Here is a 20116-nt window from a genome sequence, read left to right on the forward strand (position 1 = left end):
GTTTGTTGGTTGGTTGGTTGGTTTGTCAGCAAGACTGCACAAATACTGCAGTATAGATTTCCATGAAACTTGGATGGAGGGCGGGCCTTGGCCCAGAATAGACCCCATTATTTTGATGCTGATTTGGAGAATGGGACGAATCCAGGATTTTTTTTTTTTCCTCACCTTCTTTACCATTACAAGTCAAGGCAGTTTGTTGTTGTTGTTGTTGTTGTTGTTATTATTATTATTATTATGTTTGTTTGTTTTTACATTTCCATTAATTTCTCAGAGAATAATGCATGGATGTTGAAATTTTTAAAATCTCTTGTATTTAGGTGGCTGGTACAATTTGAAGAGGATCCTATAGGAAATCTGGATACGGCAGATTAAAAAAATATATAAATATTTGAGCCACTTAAAGGTAATAAATAGGGATAGAAACCTGCAACTATCACCAATGTGCAGCTGAGATGATGTGGATTCAGAAATATGGTCTGGATCCAGACATGTGGGGAGCATTTCAATGAGAACTGCATTCTCATATTTTTTTTAACAAAAAAAAAAAAAAAAAGAATACCGTCTACCGTTTGTTACTGGATTAGGCTTAATTCAATTAAAGGAGAATGTTGGGCCTTGGCATATATGCACCGGAATGAGTGGCACTCTAAATTCAGGCACATAATTTATTCAGATGCATGTGCTTTTTTAAAAAACAAAAAAACAAAATAATAATTCTAATTTCATCATAAAACCTTTTTCCCGATTTCAAAACACATACATCTCAGACACACACACACACACACACACACACACACACACACACACACACACACACACACATAGATACCTCTCAAGTCATATGAGTAAAGAAAACACTAAAAGCCAGTGAATGGATTCTGGTAAAACATTTTATATTCTCAGTAAAATCAGAACCACTTTTCCCTGTGTAGTTTGCTCTGCAGAGCGCCCTCTAGTGGAAGAGTAGAGGAGGCCTGAGCAGCTCTTTGGAGTGTTGGCTGGGTGACAGTACAACAACAGTAAAACTGTGGCTGATGGGGAAAAGGCACAACACTGGCAGACAGACAGAGACAAACGCAGAGTCAGTGCTACGATGCCTCGGCAAACACAACTCCTCGGCTCAGAGTTTATGTGAGGGGACGTCGTCTTCCAGTCTCCACTGAAACCAGAGTCAGGGAGGGAGGAGGCATGGCGAAAAACGCCGACCTGCTTCAGTCTGACCAGAACCACTGGTAAAGCTTACATTCATAAAATGAGCAATTTGAATTCAATCAAATCAAAAGTTTCACCTTTCATCTATGTCTGGCTCCAAATTTTAAGACAAAGAAAAATAAAATCCCAATCATATAAAAATGGCATCAAAAATGTACATAATCTTTTCATCTCTCTAAAAATAGTTGAAATATGGAAACAGCTCCACACTCCAACACTGGTGGCTTAAAAGCCTTTATAATGTGCTGACTAAAAATGGCTCTGAGGAGAAAAAGGGTCATTTTGGAATAAAAATTGAAACAAAACTATACAAATAAAATACATTTAAGTGGCTTAGTGGCATAAAACATCTGCAATAAATCTTATTCCATAATTCTTCCATGTACAAAGTCAAAATAATAATATAGTTTCCAGTGCTTTGGGAGATAAAATAAACAACAAACTATATAGTAAAGAAAAACAACCACTTCTTTAAATCAAACAAAAAAAATCATCGCGTTTTTTTTCTACCTTTATCAGTACTGATCATAAGCTACATCAAATCACAGCCAAGCCTCCAGGTTTGCCACAGCAGAGGTACAACTCAGGTCCACCTCGGCGTGGATGACAGATTGCCTTTACTGCGGACCTGAGTTCTACCTCTGCAGCTGGCAGCTTCACTCGACTCGTCTGGGGAGACTCTGAAGCACAGGAGACTTGTTAACATGCTGATTTGAAAACAGCCTCGAGGCTGTGCTGCACGTATTGTACGCATGTGAGCACTATTACGTGTTCTAGGTGAGCGTCTTTAATGCATGCCTGTTTGTGAACCGAGTGAGAGCGTGAATCATGCGTGTGTGTGTGCTAATGCTGTGCTCCTACAGTGAGGATTTACACTACGTCTGCTGTCAGCCGAGATAAATCTCTTTCTCTCTCCAGTAAGCTAGAAATTTCTCCTTCACCTGTGCCTCTTGAACACACCGGGTCCTACAGAGTCCATCAAAAATGAAACATACATCTCCTGCAACAACAAAGGTGTAGTTGGCACAGGAGCTAAAGTATTTACAGGCACAATTGAAGCTCATACTAAGTCTAAACCCTGCTTGTGATCTCTGACCTATAAAAACATGCTTTTGAAGAGCAGCAGCTGCAAAAATCAAAAGGCACATTGATATGGGTCACGAGCCTGACACATCTGCTTCCACTTAAAAATGATCCTGCTTGTGTATTCTGTTACAGTACCTGAGTATTCTGACACCTCGCAGATTTGGATGACACAATGATTTTTTCGAAGACAATGAAACGGTTTTCTCTAGTCTTTCACTGGAGCTTCACGGTGTCTTCTTCGGGGGGAAAGGTCATTACAGTGTCAAGAGTTACAAAATGGACAGCAGTGTATGTGTGAACGTGTTTGTGAGGCCTTCCATCTAGTGCATTTTTAAAATGTTTCCTACAGTGTGGACACTTTACACTTTACACACAGGCTAACACGGGTCTTTGTCAAACTGCTAGTGCTAGAGGCCAAAGCAAACTGTGGAATAAAAGACGGAGGGAACAATATGACCAGACTGCATCTCCATTTTACGTCAAATTATGCATGCAGGACCATCCGGCTCTTTCCATTTTATTCACTATCGTCCATTCAATCATTCATGGCTGCTAAAAAGAGGTTGATGTAGGAGAATCTAACTTGTCCTCCATCAAGTGAGACAATGCACTTGGTTGTCCTTGTATCTGATAACTTCAATCTAATTAACTGCTGGTTTTTGTCCCTTCGTTCGTTTATGATTCAGAGTTGTCTCTATGGAAACAAGGCCAAGTGTGCTATATAACTCCTGGCCCGGCAGTGTTGGTTCATCCCCTTGTAAATGCTCAGTCTGTTGGGCAAAGTTTCAAGCTGCTCAGTTTATCCCACATGCTTGTGTGTGTGTGTGTCTGTGTGTTCGCACGCGCATGTATGTGTGTCTTCACTTTACAGAATATTTCTCAGCTGTGCGAATGCTGTGTACCGTCTTTTGTGTGTGTTCAAAGTGTGTGATGTGTTGCTGATTCCTTCCCATTGTATGTGATGTAAATGTGCCGCGTTGTGCAGATGAACCATCACCTTTTGTTGCCGTTTTTTTTTTTTTTTTACCGCAACCTCTCTGAAACCTCTGCACATGCTTGCGTGAGCTAATGTGAGTGTACGCATGTGTCTACAGTATGTCTCCATCCTCTATGCTGAAGCTAGATCTGCGGCTGGAGTCAACCGAGGCTTCGGGGGACATCGCAGAGAGCAGGGGGTCTCCGCCCATGGGGGACAAGGGCTCGTCCATCATCAGGAAGCCAAGCTCACCTCTCCTCCCCTGGACGTCCAGTCCGCCCAGGTCTCCGAGCCCCGACATGCTGTCTGAGAAGCCAGGTATCCCATCACACAAGTCCAGCGGCTGGGCAAAGTCAAAGGGCTGAGAGCTGCCTACAGATGGGTACTGGATGGGTGGCTGGGGCTGCAGGTGGTGGGGGAGCGGCGGCAGCTGCCTGTGCTGCTGCTGCTGCACCTGGCCCTGGTGGTGGAGGTGGGTCTGTGGGAGGAAGTGGTGCTGCTGGGCCTGGGGATGGGCCTGGTTCTGGGATAAGTGCTGGGGCTGGTGGTGGGCTTGTGCCTGGGTGTGGGAGAGGTTCTCCTCCGGGCTGGTCTCTTGTTTAACGTACGGAGCCATCAAGTCACCCGTGTTCAGACCAGAGGGAGAGTTGCTGGGCAGGCCATGCAGATGAGCCTGCATCTCCAACTCCTGCAGACAGATGGAGGATGGCAATATTGTCAGTCTCAATTTGGGTTGCAGCAGAATAGTGTTTTTAAGGTAAACAATGGTATAGAAATTGACTATTATTACTATTACTATTATTAAAGTGTGCATTTACTTATCCAAGGTATTGGATTCTACCATAGTTGTGAAATCAAATTCAAGTTTACATCAAGTTTCACATCTGTAAGGACAGAATATTTCATAAAATTTGAATGAAGCGTTTGTCCTTAAAAAGGTGATGGTAATTGTAACTAAAAATAAAAATAATACATGTATTTGCTGTGATTGTGTTTCTCTGCATGTGAGTGTGTGTTTGTGTATGTGTGTGTGTTACCTGGATGCGTAGCAACAGCTGTTTGTTGGCCATCTCCATCCTTTTGAAGTTGTTCTCCACCTCCCTGGTCCTCTGAACATCCTTCTGCATGCGTTTGATGTACTCCACAGACGCCCGCAGTATAGTGCCTTTGTTCCAGCGCACATCACTATACACACAGTAAATTACAGACAGGCAATTTCCAGAGGTAAGTAACAGCAGTTGCTGATTTTATTAAAATACTTTACTGTCACTGAAAACACAGTGTAGCAAAAGCAACTCACAGGTCGTTGGTTTTGGGGATCATGGTGCCAAGCTCTTTGATACGATCATTGATGTTGAATCGCCTCCTCCTTTCAACTGAGAAGAGGCAAAAGAAAAATCACGATGAAGACAATAATACAAAGAACCCAGAGGCATGAAAGAAGGAATTAAAAAGAACGTGTTCAAGGCAAATTGTGGTCTTTGGAACCACAAAAATCAATGAAACGCTGGTTCACAGTTAAGCTTAGACAAGTAAGATTGCAAAAGAAACTGACTGACTGCAGCTGTCCCCCCTTGACACTACATGTTACTTGAACATAAGGTCTTAGGTTAAATTAATGCACACAGTTTTTACTTTGGACGTCATCTTTCTTTGATAACTTTCTTGCAAATGTATTCAACTTCTAATACTGCAGTAAGAAGAAAATATATAAAATGCTTTCTGTAAGTAATTAAGTAAGAAGCAAGAACATTAAAAAAATATATAGAACATTCATACAATATGTTTTTTAGAGATGTATGCTTTTAGCAGGAAATGGCAAAGTGTGCTGAAGTGCACAATATGAACTATGACAATCAAAACAAGGTAAATTCTTCATGTGAAAAACTATATGGCAATAAACCTGGTTCTGATTCTGATATACACACACACACACACACACACACACACACACACACACACACACACACACACACACACACACGCGCGCGCGCACACGCACACAGTCACAGGCAATTACACTCAGGTGCCAGAACAGCAGAAATGACCAGGTTAACCATCCACCCACTAGTTGCACTATGTCAGCTAATTCAGAGCCAAGCTTTATAAAACTGTTTTTGCAAGAGACAGATTATAGTGTGTGTGTGTGTGTGTGTGTGTGTCTGTGTGTGTGTGTGTGTGTGTGTGTGTGTGTGTGTGTGTGTGTGTGTGTGTGTGTGTGTGTGTACTTAAGCTGCATGAAGGAAAAACTCACTCAGATTGTGGTTGTCTTTTTTCTGTCTCTCCTTGGCCAGCGCACGGGCTTCTGCATCTTTGCAATAACAACAAGTGATTAACTAATGACTGAGACTGAGCCATGTGTCTCAACACATGACACAGCATACATTAAAGGGACAGGTATGAAATGCTTTACATTCACCCAGTCACAAACAGTTTTTTATCTTAGTAGTTTGACTGAGGATAGCATTGACTTTCGCACCTGAGAGTTCTCGTTTGATGGTTAGGTTGGCGGGACAGGAGTTACTGGTCATGGCGATGGCTGGCCCTTTCATCCCAGGACCTGTGTACACATCCAGGTGACTGCTAGACAGGGGGAGCTGGGGAGGACGCGCACATACACAGACACACATGCACACAACAAATATAAACATTAGAAAACAATCAGTCTTTACATTACACTTGATAGCTCTGGATAACTGCAGTTCATAGATCTCTATGACACCAGTAAAGGCACTCTTCAACATTTTTTCTCTATAAAATGACAGTTGTCTCATCTGAGACCACACCAAAGGGTTAAGAAAGGAATATTAGAGTTAGTCATGAACAGGTTTGGTTGTGAATGACATTCCATTCTCTAGTTCGACTCTAAAACTTTGAAAATAATCAGCGCAGAGGCATCAATACCTCTTCCAAAGTCCACTATTTAAAGCTGCTACAAGGAGCAAGTGGACAGAGCCAAGACAATTTGAATATTATTTTTCTCTTTCCCTAAAGATAGCTATTTCAAGATGAATAACTGTAACACCAATAACGTCACTTTTGTTTCAATTCTGTGTCATACCACCAGACTTCAAAGCAGCTTCTTTACTCATTTTCCTCTGCCATAAAAGTATATTTGGATTTTATGACTTATACAACCCAGGTTATTCAAAATCTAACCCGTGACGGGCATTAAGAATAATATCAGTTAAATCAGTATTAAAAGAGACCTATTATACTTTTTCATTGTTTTTATAGAGGTTTTTGTGCATGTAAAAGAGCTTGAAAGTTTAAAAGCCCAAAGTCTGCACGGATCGAAGCTCCTCTCTCCACTACATTCATGGTAGAAGTGAATCTAACTGGAAGCTGAAAATACAAGAGACCCAAATGGAGACACTGTGAGTGTGGTGCTGACTCTGGTGTGTGCGTGCTGACCAATCAGAGCAGACTGGGTATAACGTTTCAGACAGAGGGAGAATACAGACCTGCAGCACTGGACAGTATGAGAAAACCAATGTGTTTTCTGAGCGCATGTAAAGTTATTCTGGTAGTGACCCAAAATACAATTATGAACCTGGACATGAGCCTAACATGTCTCTGGATATAATTTAAACTCAGGTCACACTGGGGTTAAACTTTGATTATTACTGTTACCTACACTACTTATTTACAGCTTCATACACCTTAATAAAGTCAGTGTTCGTGTTAAGTGTGCTGTAAAGAAACAGACAGCCGGAGATAATGCAATAATATCACACCTAAGAGTAGCCTGCCAAACACACAACAATGATTGACTATCATCCTATCTACCTTATCTCTCTTTATGGCCTCTCTCTTCTGCCTCCTCCAGCTCCTGAACTCACAATTATGGAGAGGTCTCCTAACTCTTGCACTTTAGACATTACAAAACAGCTGCGATATAGTTTTGTGCACGCTCCTAAAAAGGTGTAATTTCCTTTTAATTGTACTGTATAGAGTGCGGTGGACTTTCTATTCCTCGTTACCGATCGCGTCGTACTCCCTGAAGTGAGGGCAAATGTGACACTGCTAATGAGGCCTGAAAGATAAAGAACTTGAAAGAAGAGATACCTTATCTGCTGGCTACTGTGTGAGCTGTGAGATCAAACACATTCACACATAAATACAGACACGCAGGCCTCTGCAGGCACAGTTCTGTATGTAAATTATATGCTCTGTTAAAAATCTCAACATCCAGATGGAGTACAGAGGAAATTACACTGTTGTGGTTGACAGCTCTGCCTTTCAGAGTATATCAAATATCAAAAAATGGAAGCAACTCTTCAAATACTTCCGCGCTTTATTGAACGAGCTGCGTGTTAACTATATCTTTAGCTGTTTAAATATGGAAAATCACGTCTTAAATCGTCTACTAGATCTTCATTACATTAAACAATGAAATACAACTGGTTATAGGAGCTGGGATTTTCAGATGATATCTTGAATATCTCAAAAGTTAATTGAAGACAAAACTGGCACATTAAATGCTTTCTACATTAATTAAAAAACAAATCTGTGCATCATTATCAGAGACAAAAGCTCCTAAAAACAGCAGACTATAATACCATCCTGCTGTGGTTTCATGTTTTCTGGTGACACAAATAAACTCTTTTTTTCCAGCCTCGACTATGTGTCTGCACTGACCTCTCATGTCCTGGCCTGGCAGCCCACTCCAGTAAGAACTCAACTGAACAAGCAAGCGTGACTGGGACTCGGTGTAACCATCCATACACACTCACACACACACTTAAAGAGTGGAACTGTTAGCTTGTGCCTGGTATTCAGTGGTGCTTTTACTAAACTATGAGATTCCAAGAATTCCATGGAATTTGCTGCTTTAATCCCAATCAGGATTAGCAGGTGAGTTTTACTCACTGGTCTGTCAGTCGGGAATAAGGCTCAAAGTTTTTCCCGCCAGTGTATTTTAACAAGAAACACTTCATCTGAAAATGAAAATGCAGCACTGTTAACAGATTGATCTGTTTTTCTCTCAGTTCATTCCTTGTGCTGGCTTTACAGACACTGATCATCCTCAGGGTTGATCAATCGCCTAATCTAATCAATCAGTGTGATGTTACAAGTACACACACTGAAGCCCACACAGACACATACACGCTCACACTGATTAAACCAATCAACCCCGGAGGACATACTATGGGATAAAGCTAAAGCATGCTATTGTTTTCTCTCATACACACAGCAGTGAATCAGATGGATGACCAACCATTGAGTTGAGCCTGCACTAGTCGAGACCTGCTAATATTCACACTCCAGTTGCACGGTAACAACTAAAATGTGAAAAAATTCTGATTCCAATTCGGCAGAACCACACATCACGTGCACTCACAAAAAAAATACTGCAAAAATTGAAAACCTCACCCACCCCACAGCCCCTCCTGCGGCTCATTTTATAATCGGTGACCCGTGGCTGGGAGTTAGAGCCGTCGCTGCATCTGTCAAAACTGTGCTTCACTCAGAGAAAAAGAGAAACTTCCACAACGCTGACCAAAGTCAAGAAACAAGCACCTTAGTATCTTACCAGCTGAATCTGGTCTCCTTCAATTACTTCCACAATTGCATATGTCTTATTCATCTCCTTCATCCTCTACTCCTTCTCTCGCTCGGCTGGTGTCCGTTCTTCCCCTCTCTCAGGAACCAGCAGCACGCGGAAATCTCGACGACACTTCCGTCACTGTCCTGTGAGACTGACCTCGGCAGCACCGGTCCTGTCTTTTTTCTACCTCCGCTCCCCACCAAACAAGAATGAACTTTCCCCTAACTGGACTTTCAGCCTGTTTTCCCCTTGCACAAATTGCCCTCATCCCCCTTTCCCTCCTCCCTCCACCCTTCTTTTCCTCCCCCTCTCCTTATCCACCTCCCTCTCTCTCTCGCTCTCTCTCTCCCAATGTCTTGTAAACAAGTTGAACTCTAACTGCTGGCAGTTTAATTGTTAATTTCTAAGTTTGTTCCCTCAAACACAAAGCACGGCACAGTCCTCGTCTGACATGTCCTCCCTTCGGTCTCTAACCAAGTCCAACATGATTTAATGATGGAATGTTGAGTGTTTAAGTCAATTATACACTTAAAAGTGTGTATGTGAGTTTGTGTATATTTGTGCCTATGGCTGCGTTAAGACATAACCTACTGCCTCCTATGGGGACATGCAAGAACTGAGTGACGACCAAGAAAGCAGTTTTAGAACAAAATTACCATGGCTGGCTTGCAATACCAATCTGTTGTTAGACTCATTGTAGATTTACTGCACCGACAACCGTCACCATAGCTAGTAACAGCAATGACAACTCACAACATGAACAATAGATGAGAGCGAACGACAGAAGAAAAGCAGGAACAGTGATTACAGGAAGTACTGAAATGCCAACGTCTGAGTACTGATGACTTGGCATGTCCGAGCCTATGACTAATTTTGGGCAGACTGGGCCCAAAATATAACCTGAAGTGGATTAGGGTTTCAGGCAACTACATGAATACATGAATACAAGGTTACAAAATAGTATCTTACAAACAATGCAGGAAAAAGTCTATGTTAAAGGTGCAACTGGCTACCTCTTGAATTCACACTCCAAATGTGTGGCAGTATATCGTCAGTGTAACCACTAACTGCTGCGAAGTGTAGCTGCCATTAGCTAGTTTGCTCAGTTAGCTGTGCAGCTAGTAGTCCAACCTGGGAGCTTGTGTGGTATTACAAGAAAGACAGGGCGAGGGCTAGCTGGTCAGCATGCTAACATCAGTAGATGTCTCTGTAACACAGTGCATAGATGTCTTTGAAGTAACGTAAAAACTCTTATTCATTCACGTTCTGTTGATATTGTTTGTTAATTTTTTGAAACTACAATTCTTACATATTGCACTTTTAATCTTTAGTCTTGTGAGTTAGAGTTAACTGTGTATTGGTTATTTTATTAGAATAATAAAAAACAATATCAAACATTTGGTCCAATAACTAAATTGCACTGAATACTAAAACCATCTAATGCTCCTGGAACAACATTTGACAAAGACTTTTACTTCACTTGAGATAAAGTTACCAGAAAAATGTTCATGTCAAGTCTGGCCTATCTTGTTTTTATATGACCCAAAATCACAAATCATAAAATTGCCTCAAAGGGCTCTAAAATCTGTGCAGTAGATAATACATGTCATCCCTTAAATCCTTAGTTCATTTGAGAACCACCATCCCCCCCACACAAAAAACCCTTTAACCTAATTTGTTGGAAATATTTGGCAACAATCCAGCCTAAAATATTAAACTGAGAGGAGGACTCCACTTACTGTGTTTGGCATCTGGACAGGGTCAATGTATCCCTGAATGTCATCGTAATTGGACGTCATGCTTATGATGTCATCAATGACCTCATCCATCTGGAGGAAACAAGGAGAAAAACATTTTTATGTCTAACTTTAAGAAAAAAGCCTACATTTCTATGCTTAACAAACAGCACACAGAGACGACTGTCACCGGTCGTATGTAAATAAAAGCACCTGAAACATGATGGCATGCAGGCCTCCAGGTGAACTCGTCTCCAAGTGCATGTCTCACTCAAGAGAAGACGTTAAAAATGACTTCTATGTCATGGAGGCTAACTGGAAAGAGTATTTTCTCTCAGAGAGCGCAAAGAAGTGAGGTTGAGAATTAGAGAAAGAGGAGGAGGGGGAGGAGGAGGCGGAGGAGGAGGGTTGGTCAAAGTCTACATGGTTCAAAGGGCCCTACATTCTGCTGTCACTTGTTAAGCTGTAATTACTCTGGCAAGGCCATAATGGATCATTTAAATTCCAATGATAGCCACTCTCAGTTATTGCAAGTTAGTCAACGCCTTCATCTACTCACCTACTGTACGCACAACACATTAACACGAACGTGTTTACAACAGATGCTGCCTAAGCTTACCGAAGACCAATTAAATCATTATGGTGCTTTCATAAAATGTGGACATGTCACTTTGGGGGTAATATTCAATCCACATAATTTTATATGGGAACGTCATTAAGTCATATTTTATGGTTATTTGTTCAATCTGCCTCTTGTAAACTGCACTTTATAACACATCCAGGACTAATGTTTATGGGTTCATGCCCCTGTATGAACACGCCTGAAGGCGCCTACCTCTTTCTCATGGCTGGAGCCGATGTTGAGCATGGCCATGGGGCTGTTGGGTGCGCTGTTTCCAGACATGAGCTGCTCGGGGCGCATGTGTGGGGAGTGGAGGGGTGGGGGAGCAGATGCTGAACCCCCTGTAGGTCCCATGTTTGTGGGAGGAGAAGGCGGCACGAGCTGTGCTGCTGCATGGACCGTCTAGGGACAGAGAAAGAGAAACTGAGCAGTGACATAGATAAATGTACTGTTGTAAAAACAGAAACACAGGCCATCTGTTGGTTGAATTGATCCAATGAGGGACGGACAGATATAGCAGATATACATTTATGAGTAGAGGCATCTAGAAAGGTACCTGTTTTGTTGCGTAGGTGGTGGACAGGTATTCTTTCACCTGTTGCTTCATAGACTGACGGATGTGGTAGTCTGTAGGATTCTCCAGGTGAGTTTGTACCTGGATCAGGGGTGGTAAAAAGATGTCATCTCTTCTGGTTCCATCATTAATTTTGCACACTGACTCTGAACATTTTTTTGGTGTAAGCACGTCATATAAAGGCTCTATAGTTGAAATTCACTGTTGTGTAGAAACAATCTGCCATTTATAAGTGAATAAAGTGAGTAAAAGCTGCAGTTATATAAGGGTGACACTTTCTGAACATACTTGGAGTGTCTTATAATGCACCTATAGCGCTGTATGATCAAAGTTGTAAGCACTCATGATTATTCATAATGATTTACAATAATAATATCAACTTATACTTACACTTATGTCTATAATGCAATTCAAACATTAGTGTGGTGGATTACTCATTAATTATACTGGATTATAATGGATTAGCGGTAATCCATTCATTGTATGTTACTACTAGTCAAATAAAATACATTTTCCCAAGTTTTGTGTCCTGTTCTTGTATAAATTTGATCTTGTTTTTATCACTTAAAGCAAACAGTGACCACTTACATCTACCTATAACACAGGGATTTCATGACTTTACTTAAAGCACCCAAAGGGCACTTACAATTTACACTGTGGCATATTAGAATGCAATTCAACAGTGATTATAATGGGTTATAAAATGATTATGTTTTACAACTATGAGAATTTTAATATGCTATGATCCTTGCAAAAATAGTGGGTGACCAGCAATTAGTATTGATACTTGACATTATGAGTCATTATAAAATGCTTTATAGTGTGATATTATTATTGTACAAGTGTTCTGAAATTATAATGGCTGATAACCATAGGTACACTATAACACATTTCAAGTATGTTTAAAATGCACTGTAAACATCTGTATCGTTATGAGTTATGATTACTGTTGGAAGTCACTGCGAACATTCATGAGTGCTTATCAAAAAGATTACAAAGGGATATACGTGCATCATAATGAGTGCCATGTGTGGCTGTAGAAACAAACTTTATGCTTGATATTACTTAAAAGATGCACTTGCATGAGCTTAAAGGGGTGCAGCTGTAATTGTAAGCAAACAAAGACAGCAACGTTTTTTGTCATGCAGTCCCTGCAAATCCACTGTAGTACATTTATTCAAAAACAAAAAAAATCAATTATACTTCCATTCCCATGCATTAACACGCAGGGTTATCATACAAATTCCATTTTAATCAATACATAAATATGTAGAATGTCTCAGCCTGGTTTCAAACTAACTTTAAAAACACTGAACATGCAGTTTGTGCTTCAGACATACACCCCATTATCCCTGTCCCACAACACTGTGATGGCATTAGGACACAGGAGCATTAATTCAGTAGTTATGCCTGCAGGAGTAAAGCCACACTAAATCCTCTGGTGTGGCCACATAGAGCAACGGGCTGGCCTCATTCCTTCACATCAAAGAGGAAAGCTCAGTAGAGAGCAGGCCTGCTCCCCATTACTCCAGAGAGAGACTCAACTACTCAGTCCTCCAACACCCCCTCTCCGTTTTATATCCAACACCAGGTTTATATGAAACCAACCAGAAACTGTTCAATAAATACATGTTTTTACAACATCTTGCTATTCTGTGTTCACATGTCTTCTTAAGCAAATCTTGATACTTTGGATAAATATACATGGTGATCTGTCAACTTCCAGCGTGTCTGGGTCTCATGAGCAAGTCACAACTGTGTGAGCTATCAGACTCTGTCAGCACAGATGAACTCCTAAGAAACACAGTGCAGGAGGTATGACAGCTCTAAACACACACACACACGCGCACACACACACACACACGCACACACACACACACACACACGCACGCACACACACACACACACACACACACATGCACACACACACACACCCAGAGTAAACCGATACAGCAAATTGCCTCACAGTGCATACAACCTGTAAAGATTGACAGGTCGAAATACCATAACACGAACAACACGAACACGCACATGGCGTGTTGCACAAACGACACACAAACACACAGCATTAAAGATAAGGACAAACACAAGCATCTTAGGAATCGGGCAAAATGTCACTCAGGTGTTATCTGTCCCTGTCCGACTCAGACTATCTACATCGCTCCTGTCTGTCCTATCGCAATACATGTCAAGCCTCTCTTATCTGCCTGTCCTCCTCCTCCTCTTCTTCTGTCTCCCCACCTGCTTGCTGCTCCACCGCATTTTTTCTCTCTCTGAGTTTTTTAAGATCTGATCCCTGATTTCCCCCGTTGCGGCAGTGCTGCTGGGAGAGGCCTGGTGTAGTACCGACCACGCTGCTGCTTCTTCTCAGCCCCCTGTCCTCTTCAAACATCTCTCTTTCGCCGGTCTATTCTTTGAGATCTGTTTAGCACTTGGTCATGATCCAAGTCTAAAAAAATAGAACTTGCAGAAGGATGGAGAGATTCTGGTTCATTGAACAAAGGATCAAACCGCAGCTTCCCCAAGTTATTTTTCCTTTCATGCCAAAATACTCCTAAATAAGCCATCTTCAATCCTTATCTATCAGTCATAATCAAAAGCTCAACTTGTTTTCACACACTGACCTGGACGTTATCTGACTTTTTATTGGATAAATGAGCAATTGATTTGATAAGAAAAAGATATTAATAGATCATCAACATGGTTATCTGTTGCAGCTCTACTGACCTTGAGAACCTCCACAGGGACCTGCATACTTTGGTAATGCTGTGGGGTGCTGATGGCCGGGGTGGGTGCCGGTGGCCCAGCCATGCGATGCTGCATGTACTGCAGGGCTGCATTCTGCTGCTGCTGTAGCTGCTGCTGCCTCTCACGCTGCTCCTCTTGCTGCAGCTGGTCTCGCATCAGCTGGACACACAAACAAAAAGACACATCACCGTAATGTTCATTCAAGCATTCTCACCTATAAACTAGCTGTGATGGGCGATGCTGCTTTTGGCTTTCTGCTTTATCGAGACTGGAAATTAACAGCGGGCAGCTTGTTAACAGATCACAAACGGTGATGCACATCTATAAAATCACCCTGTAAGAAAAGTATGTACAGTAAACACAAGCACCGGTGGAAAAATTGTTGCTTCATGTAGACGCTCTTTAATGCTCTTGACATTGACCTTAAGTATCCACCTTATCAACAACACAGAACCACTTTGATATCTATCGCTAATGAATCCCTGTGCATGAACAATGGAGGGCAGTTGTGTTGTACCTGCATCCGCAGCCCGATGCGTGAGGCCATTGCTGGGGGGCGAGGGGGCAGGGGAGGGCGAGCCGACGTCAGTGCAGCGCAGTCCAGCCCGAGAGGTAGAGGAAGCTGCGGAGGAGACAGGAAGGGACACAAACGTGGTGAAAACAGAGAGGGAGTTATCCCCTCATTTTGAATCCTAGTGTACAGGATAACTTTATTTAGGAAAAAAAGAGAAGAACATTGATTATGAGATGTCAGGAAAGTAAGTAGGTATAAACAGATATGGAAACCCTTCAGGACAGACACACACACACGACACCCAAAGACAAATCTACAGTTTGTATATATTTTTTTTAACAATTGCATTTCTGTTCAAGTTTCACAACATTGCTTCAAAAGGTAATACCTTCGATCACATGTCTGTGGCGATTCCTAAGTAACAGTGGCTTTCAAGGGCTGAATTGATAGAGTCTTTCTGTAAAGAAGCCTGATTCAATGTGTAGTTGTTAATGAGTGTACTGTGTGAGTGATAGGAAGAGAGATGTGAGAGGAGAAGGGGAAGTGTGCTATGTTGTGATGCACTTTTTTTTACATGTTAACTGAGCTGTGTCGTCTTTGTGGTTAGCTGCTTTTTACGTTATACTCATGTGTTACTTTTGTTTAGTGTTTCTTTGAAGTGACATGGTTTCTCAACTGTAGTTTGGGCATTCTCATTTCAAGATAAAAATCACAAAAGAAAACCTCTGTTCATGCCAATTATGACACTGCTATGGCCATTTAAGGTTTGCTAAAAACCATGATGGACCTATTGTGATCAGCAAAGAGATGAAACATCATCTTACTCTGAGTCAGGCAGCAAACAAGCATGTTTTCAACATTCACTTACTGTACAGGTATGCCTCAAATCTTTATCTTGATGCACTGCTGGGCCAACTGTGTCCTTCACTGTCATGCACCCTACGTTCCTCCTGAATCAAAAGGCACACAGTCTTTTTACAACTTGTTCAAAGACAGGTTGTAAGACTCCTAATCTTGTTTACTAAACGTATATGCCTTTGAGCACCCACTGCTACAGTTTCTCTTTCTGTCTGTGTGAGGCCACCAGAGTGAATCAGGCTGTCTGAACGGATGTGCAGTGGTGCTCATGCAATGTCTTTATTGTAAGTATGAAAAATAGACCAGATGGCTTTTCATGTCCCTATCGCTCATCTAAATATTGTGCATAATTTTTGTTTTTGGTGCTTCTTTAATGGGTAACACTAATCAACACTTCAATACATTCTATTTAATTAAACTTTAGTTACCAAATATTTATCATTTATAAACATCATTTTATAAAGGTCTGACAAATAATGTTTATAGATGAACTACACAGTATTAATCACTGACGTAGTGTTAATAAACATCAGCTACATCAGTTTATGGATCATTTCATTGTTTATTAAAAGTGAAATAACTGTTAACTTCAGTCCGATTAACTATATGTTTACCAAAAATCAATAATGGTTACCCTTAAATGTATTGCATTCCCAAGGGTGACCAGGCCTTTTCTGCTCTATGGTATCGCAACCTCCCCAAAGCGATCAGACTGTCAGGTTCCTCATCCTCTTCTAAATCCCTCTCAAAAACATATTCTTATAAGTGAATATTTACAGGGTTTGTGGTATGATTGCATTTTATCTGCTGGTAAACTCTTTAAAACAATTTTTATACAAAGCCATTCTCTTTACTCTTATTTGATTTGATTATAGAATGTTTGTTGTTTGACTTTGTTTTGCTCTCTCATATTTAGCTCTTTTGGCTCAAGGACATGATCATAACAAAAAAACTGCTGCACACGGTTCACCTCACTTGAGATCAAGAATACATTTTAATGACATCAGGCTATTTTATCGGACAATAGGAGAGATGTAGTTAATTTGGTATAAATAGGTCACAGAAACTGAGCTTTACAATGTAATTTAGTTCTAAATGAGAACACCAATGGGATATGATTGTGCTGCCTGTTGTGTACGTCAAACCAAAGCAAAACAAACTGCATCTCAAGGCTCCAACATCTATATACACTCTATCCATTAAGTGGTGTCACATCTGTTCTAATGGTTAAAAGAGGTCACTGGATGAAGGAAGTTAGCAGTAATGCTCTCAGCCCAACTCTGAATAATGAGGTACTTCCTTGATAATGCCGGAGAGATCTTGTGGGAGTCATGTGGTCTTGTTGTTCTTGGGTGATCATGTGAGCAGAAGAACCATGGGGAACACCCATAAACCCTTCACAACACCTCCTCCTCTCTTTTTGCACGCATATACACAGTCACAAACATACATGCACGCTCTTGGTGGGGAGTCCCAAGACTGGTAGTTCCCCTCCTGCAATGACTTGTGATCATCCCAAAATGACTAAGCTTGTCTGGACCCACAAAGGTGTGATGAAACCCGCCAAGGCCCAGGTGTCTACTCTATTCTGATGTGTGCTGATGTGAGACAACTAGATACAGAGAAACAGTGACCAGCTCTAAAAGACCAATCAGAATCCGATTCTTCCAGTCTCTCATCAGAATCACTGTCTGTATATGGTCATAAAGAGAGAAAGACACAGAGAGAAAGACAGAGAGCGAGAGAAAAGCTCATTGTGCGTGAGGTACAATAAGAAGGGCAGCTCCTATTGAGGACTGAAGCCGCCTGTTGTCCGAAGTGTACATTTCAGCACCCGAGGGGGCACACACTGCCCGCTTTGTGCCCATTGGATGGCCCACATGAAAAACACACACCCATGCAGAGAAGCGCAATGAAACAGGCACATTACAATACAAATATGTAGAACTTAGACTCAAGGACCAGCTGACTCCAAAGAACCCCAAAAATACCTATATCATCAAGCACTAATCACAGCAGGGTCACAACCACAGATGCTATCGGAACAGCTTTCACAACTACTGATGGTTGTCTCTTTTAAGGTGCTCATTCACAGTGACAAACACACACACACACACACACACACACAGCAGTGTAATGCTGCAGTTTATTTATAGAGTCTGACAATCTCATCTCTAAACTCAATCGGCAAGGTAGGAATGCCGGCTCAGAGGAGGACGTGTGCTCTGTGCTTAGAGGGGTCGAGAGACAGGCACGTGTGCGGGACAGAAAGAACAGACCTTTGGGGTATAATTCTAATTTCAAAGGGGCTCTGTTGCATTTCTGTGTTGTGCTGGCAGCCATTTGGTCGTTTATGTTAGCAGATTCCATTTCTAAATTAACCTCAGTGACTGCTGCTCTCTCTGTCAGCACTGAAGAACGTGCATAAAGTCACATTCTTTGGACTGTCATGGAAAATCCAACCCCAGTCATTCACAAAGAAATCCACAGTCCAGCAGCATGAAGCTACTTAAACAAATCATCTACAGGCTGGCATGGACAACAAAGAGAGACAGGGAAAGTCTCTAACATTACAACCTGCTCACACACAGCCAATAAGAAAGTGATAAAATAAAATAGATCTAACTGGCCACAAAATGCTACATAGAGCCCTTTTAATGAAGAAAAATATTTTGGTTTATAATACATATCTCTACAACATGACACATGGACTCCATAATGTCAAAACTGTTATTTCTTCAGATTCTGTTAATATTTTTTTTTAATTCTTAGATATAGCACCTTTAAGGTTACTGGTATCGGTGCTGGTATTGTAACTTTTTAAACAATACCCCACCTTAATCAGCACTGAAACATTAACAACACATAAAACCCGTCCACAGTGTTATTTGCTCTTTGTAGGGGGGTGCACATATATTGCACCGGCACAGTTTGGCTATCTGATACAGGTTTGAATCTACTCTTTTCAGATATGTTTAAGTATAAAGAGGTTTCAAACGGATCAGCTTTGCTTCAGAATATATGAAAGCTAAGATCACAGTCCAACAGTTTTGCTAAAGTGAACTGCTTATGATGTAGCCGCTGCAATGTTTACATAACACTACCCAACTTTACAACTCATGCTAACTATGTATCATATAGCTTCCAACCGTGACTAACTCATTGTACATAATATATACATCCTGTAGCACACACACAGTCAGGATATCACTTCCTGATATCATATGGTGACACACTGCTACCAGGCAGCATGATCTCCCACATGGGCCTTCCCATTGCCTGGCATCCACTGGGGTAGGCAGGCATCTGTGACGCAGTATGAGCACACAGTGGCCATTGTGTGTCCAGCTCTGTGATGTCACAGCATCTTCACTTCAAACACTGACAGTCAGTGGGAGGATGCAGAGCGGAGGAAGCTGGAGTCAGGGGTCAATCTCTGGATTGTGCCACAGATTAGTCACAATCATATATGCCAACTCTAAGCACACCATACACAGAGGTGTGCAAAAAATCGACAGATTAAACATTCTGGGCACACTGTGATGACAGCCTTAGATACAAATATGCAAAGTGTAAAACATACACATCTAACACGCACACACGCACACACACTCACACACACACACTTGGGGGCAGTGTGGGGCAATGGCACCTGTGCTCAGAGACATGGTGTTAATTTGTGGAGTGTTTATTTTTAGAATTGACTGTGCAATGCCAAGAAAGTGTGCACATGAACACACACACACACACACACACACACACACATCTCAATGCTCGCTCATGACAAAGCACGTGTGCATCCACACGTTTGCAGCCACAGCTGCTTAACAAAACTCAAAGACAATTTACAGACACATCAGGAACAAAAATACATTTCATTCCTGTTTTAGAATTACAGCAGTTCTGCACAGTGAATTAGATGAGAAAAAAATCCTTCAAGGTCACACAAATGAGTTTAATAAGGCCAGGTCCTGCCCTGGGACACACACACACATTAGAAGGAGTGTTCAGGAAACCCTCACACTCACATATGAAAGGGATAACTCAGTTCAAGTCATTCTTGGTTCAGTAAAATCCTTTTGTAGTCTTTGTGTAACCACTGCTAACTTTGTATGAAAGGTTTGAGGTCTTAACTGCCTTGTCCAACTTCCTGACAGTATCATGATGAAGGTTCCAAATGTGACACTCTACTGTGCACTTCACCAGCCTTTCCATCACTGCAACAACACATGCGCATTT

General features: G+C 41.5%; 1 protein-coding gene across 14 annotated transcripts in view; it reads right to left on the reverse strand.

The window, feature by feature from the left end:
• Positions 1-872: 872 nt before the first annotated feature.
• tfeb (transcription factor EB) overlaps positions 873-20116 on the reverse strand; it is a 37246-nt gene continuing 18002 nt past the window's right edge. For 6 of the 14 annotated variants that reach the window (XM_030420816.1, XM_030420813.1, XM_030420817.1 and 3 more), the window contains 10 exons: positions 15023-15127; positions 14485-14664; positions 11740-11838; positions 11397-11585; positions 10565-10654; positions 5754-5871; positions 5529-5585; positions 4575-4650; positions 4312-4468; positions 873-3962 (listed from right to left, as the gene is read on the reverse strand). In XM_030420816.1, the coding sequence (XP_030276676.1) occupies positions 3387-3962; positions 4312-4468; positions 4575-4650; positions 5529-5585; positions 5754-5871; positions 10565-10654; positions 11397-11585; positions 11740-11838; positions 14485-14664; positions 15023-15052 (1572 nt within the window). In that variant the 5' untranslated portion in view covers positions 15053-15127 and the 3' untranslated portion in view covers positions 873-3386. Of the gene's footprint in view, positions 3963-4311; positions 4469-4574; positions 4651-5528; positions 5586-5753; positions 5872-10564; positions 10655-11396; positions 11586-11739; positions 11839-14484; positions 14665-15022; positions 15128-15887; positions 15970-20116 lie in introns of all 14 variants that reach the window. The other 8 variants (XM_030420807.1, XM_030420804.1, XM_030420805.1 and 5 more) reach the window with 4 other exon arrangements.

The sequence above is a fragment of the Sparus aurata genome, chromosome 6, assembly GCF_900880675.1.
Source record: "Sparus aurata chromosome 6, fSpaAur1.1, whole genome shotgun sequence".
Lineage (NCBI taxonomy): Eukaryota > Metazoa > Chordata > Actinopteri > Spariformes > Sparidae > Sparus > Sparus aurata.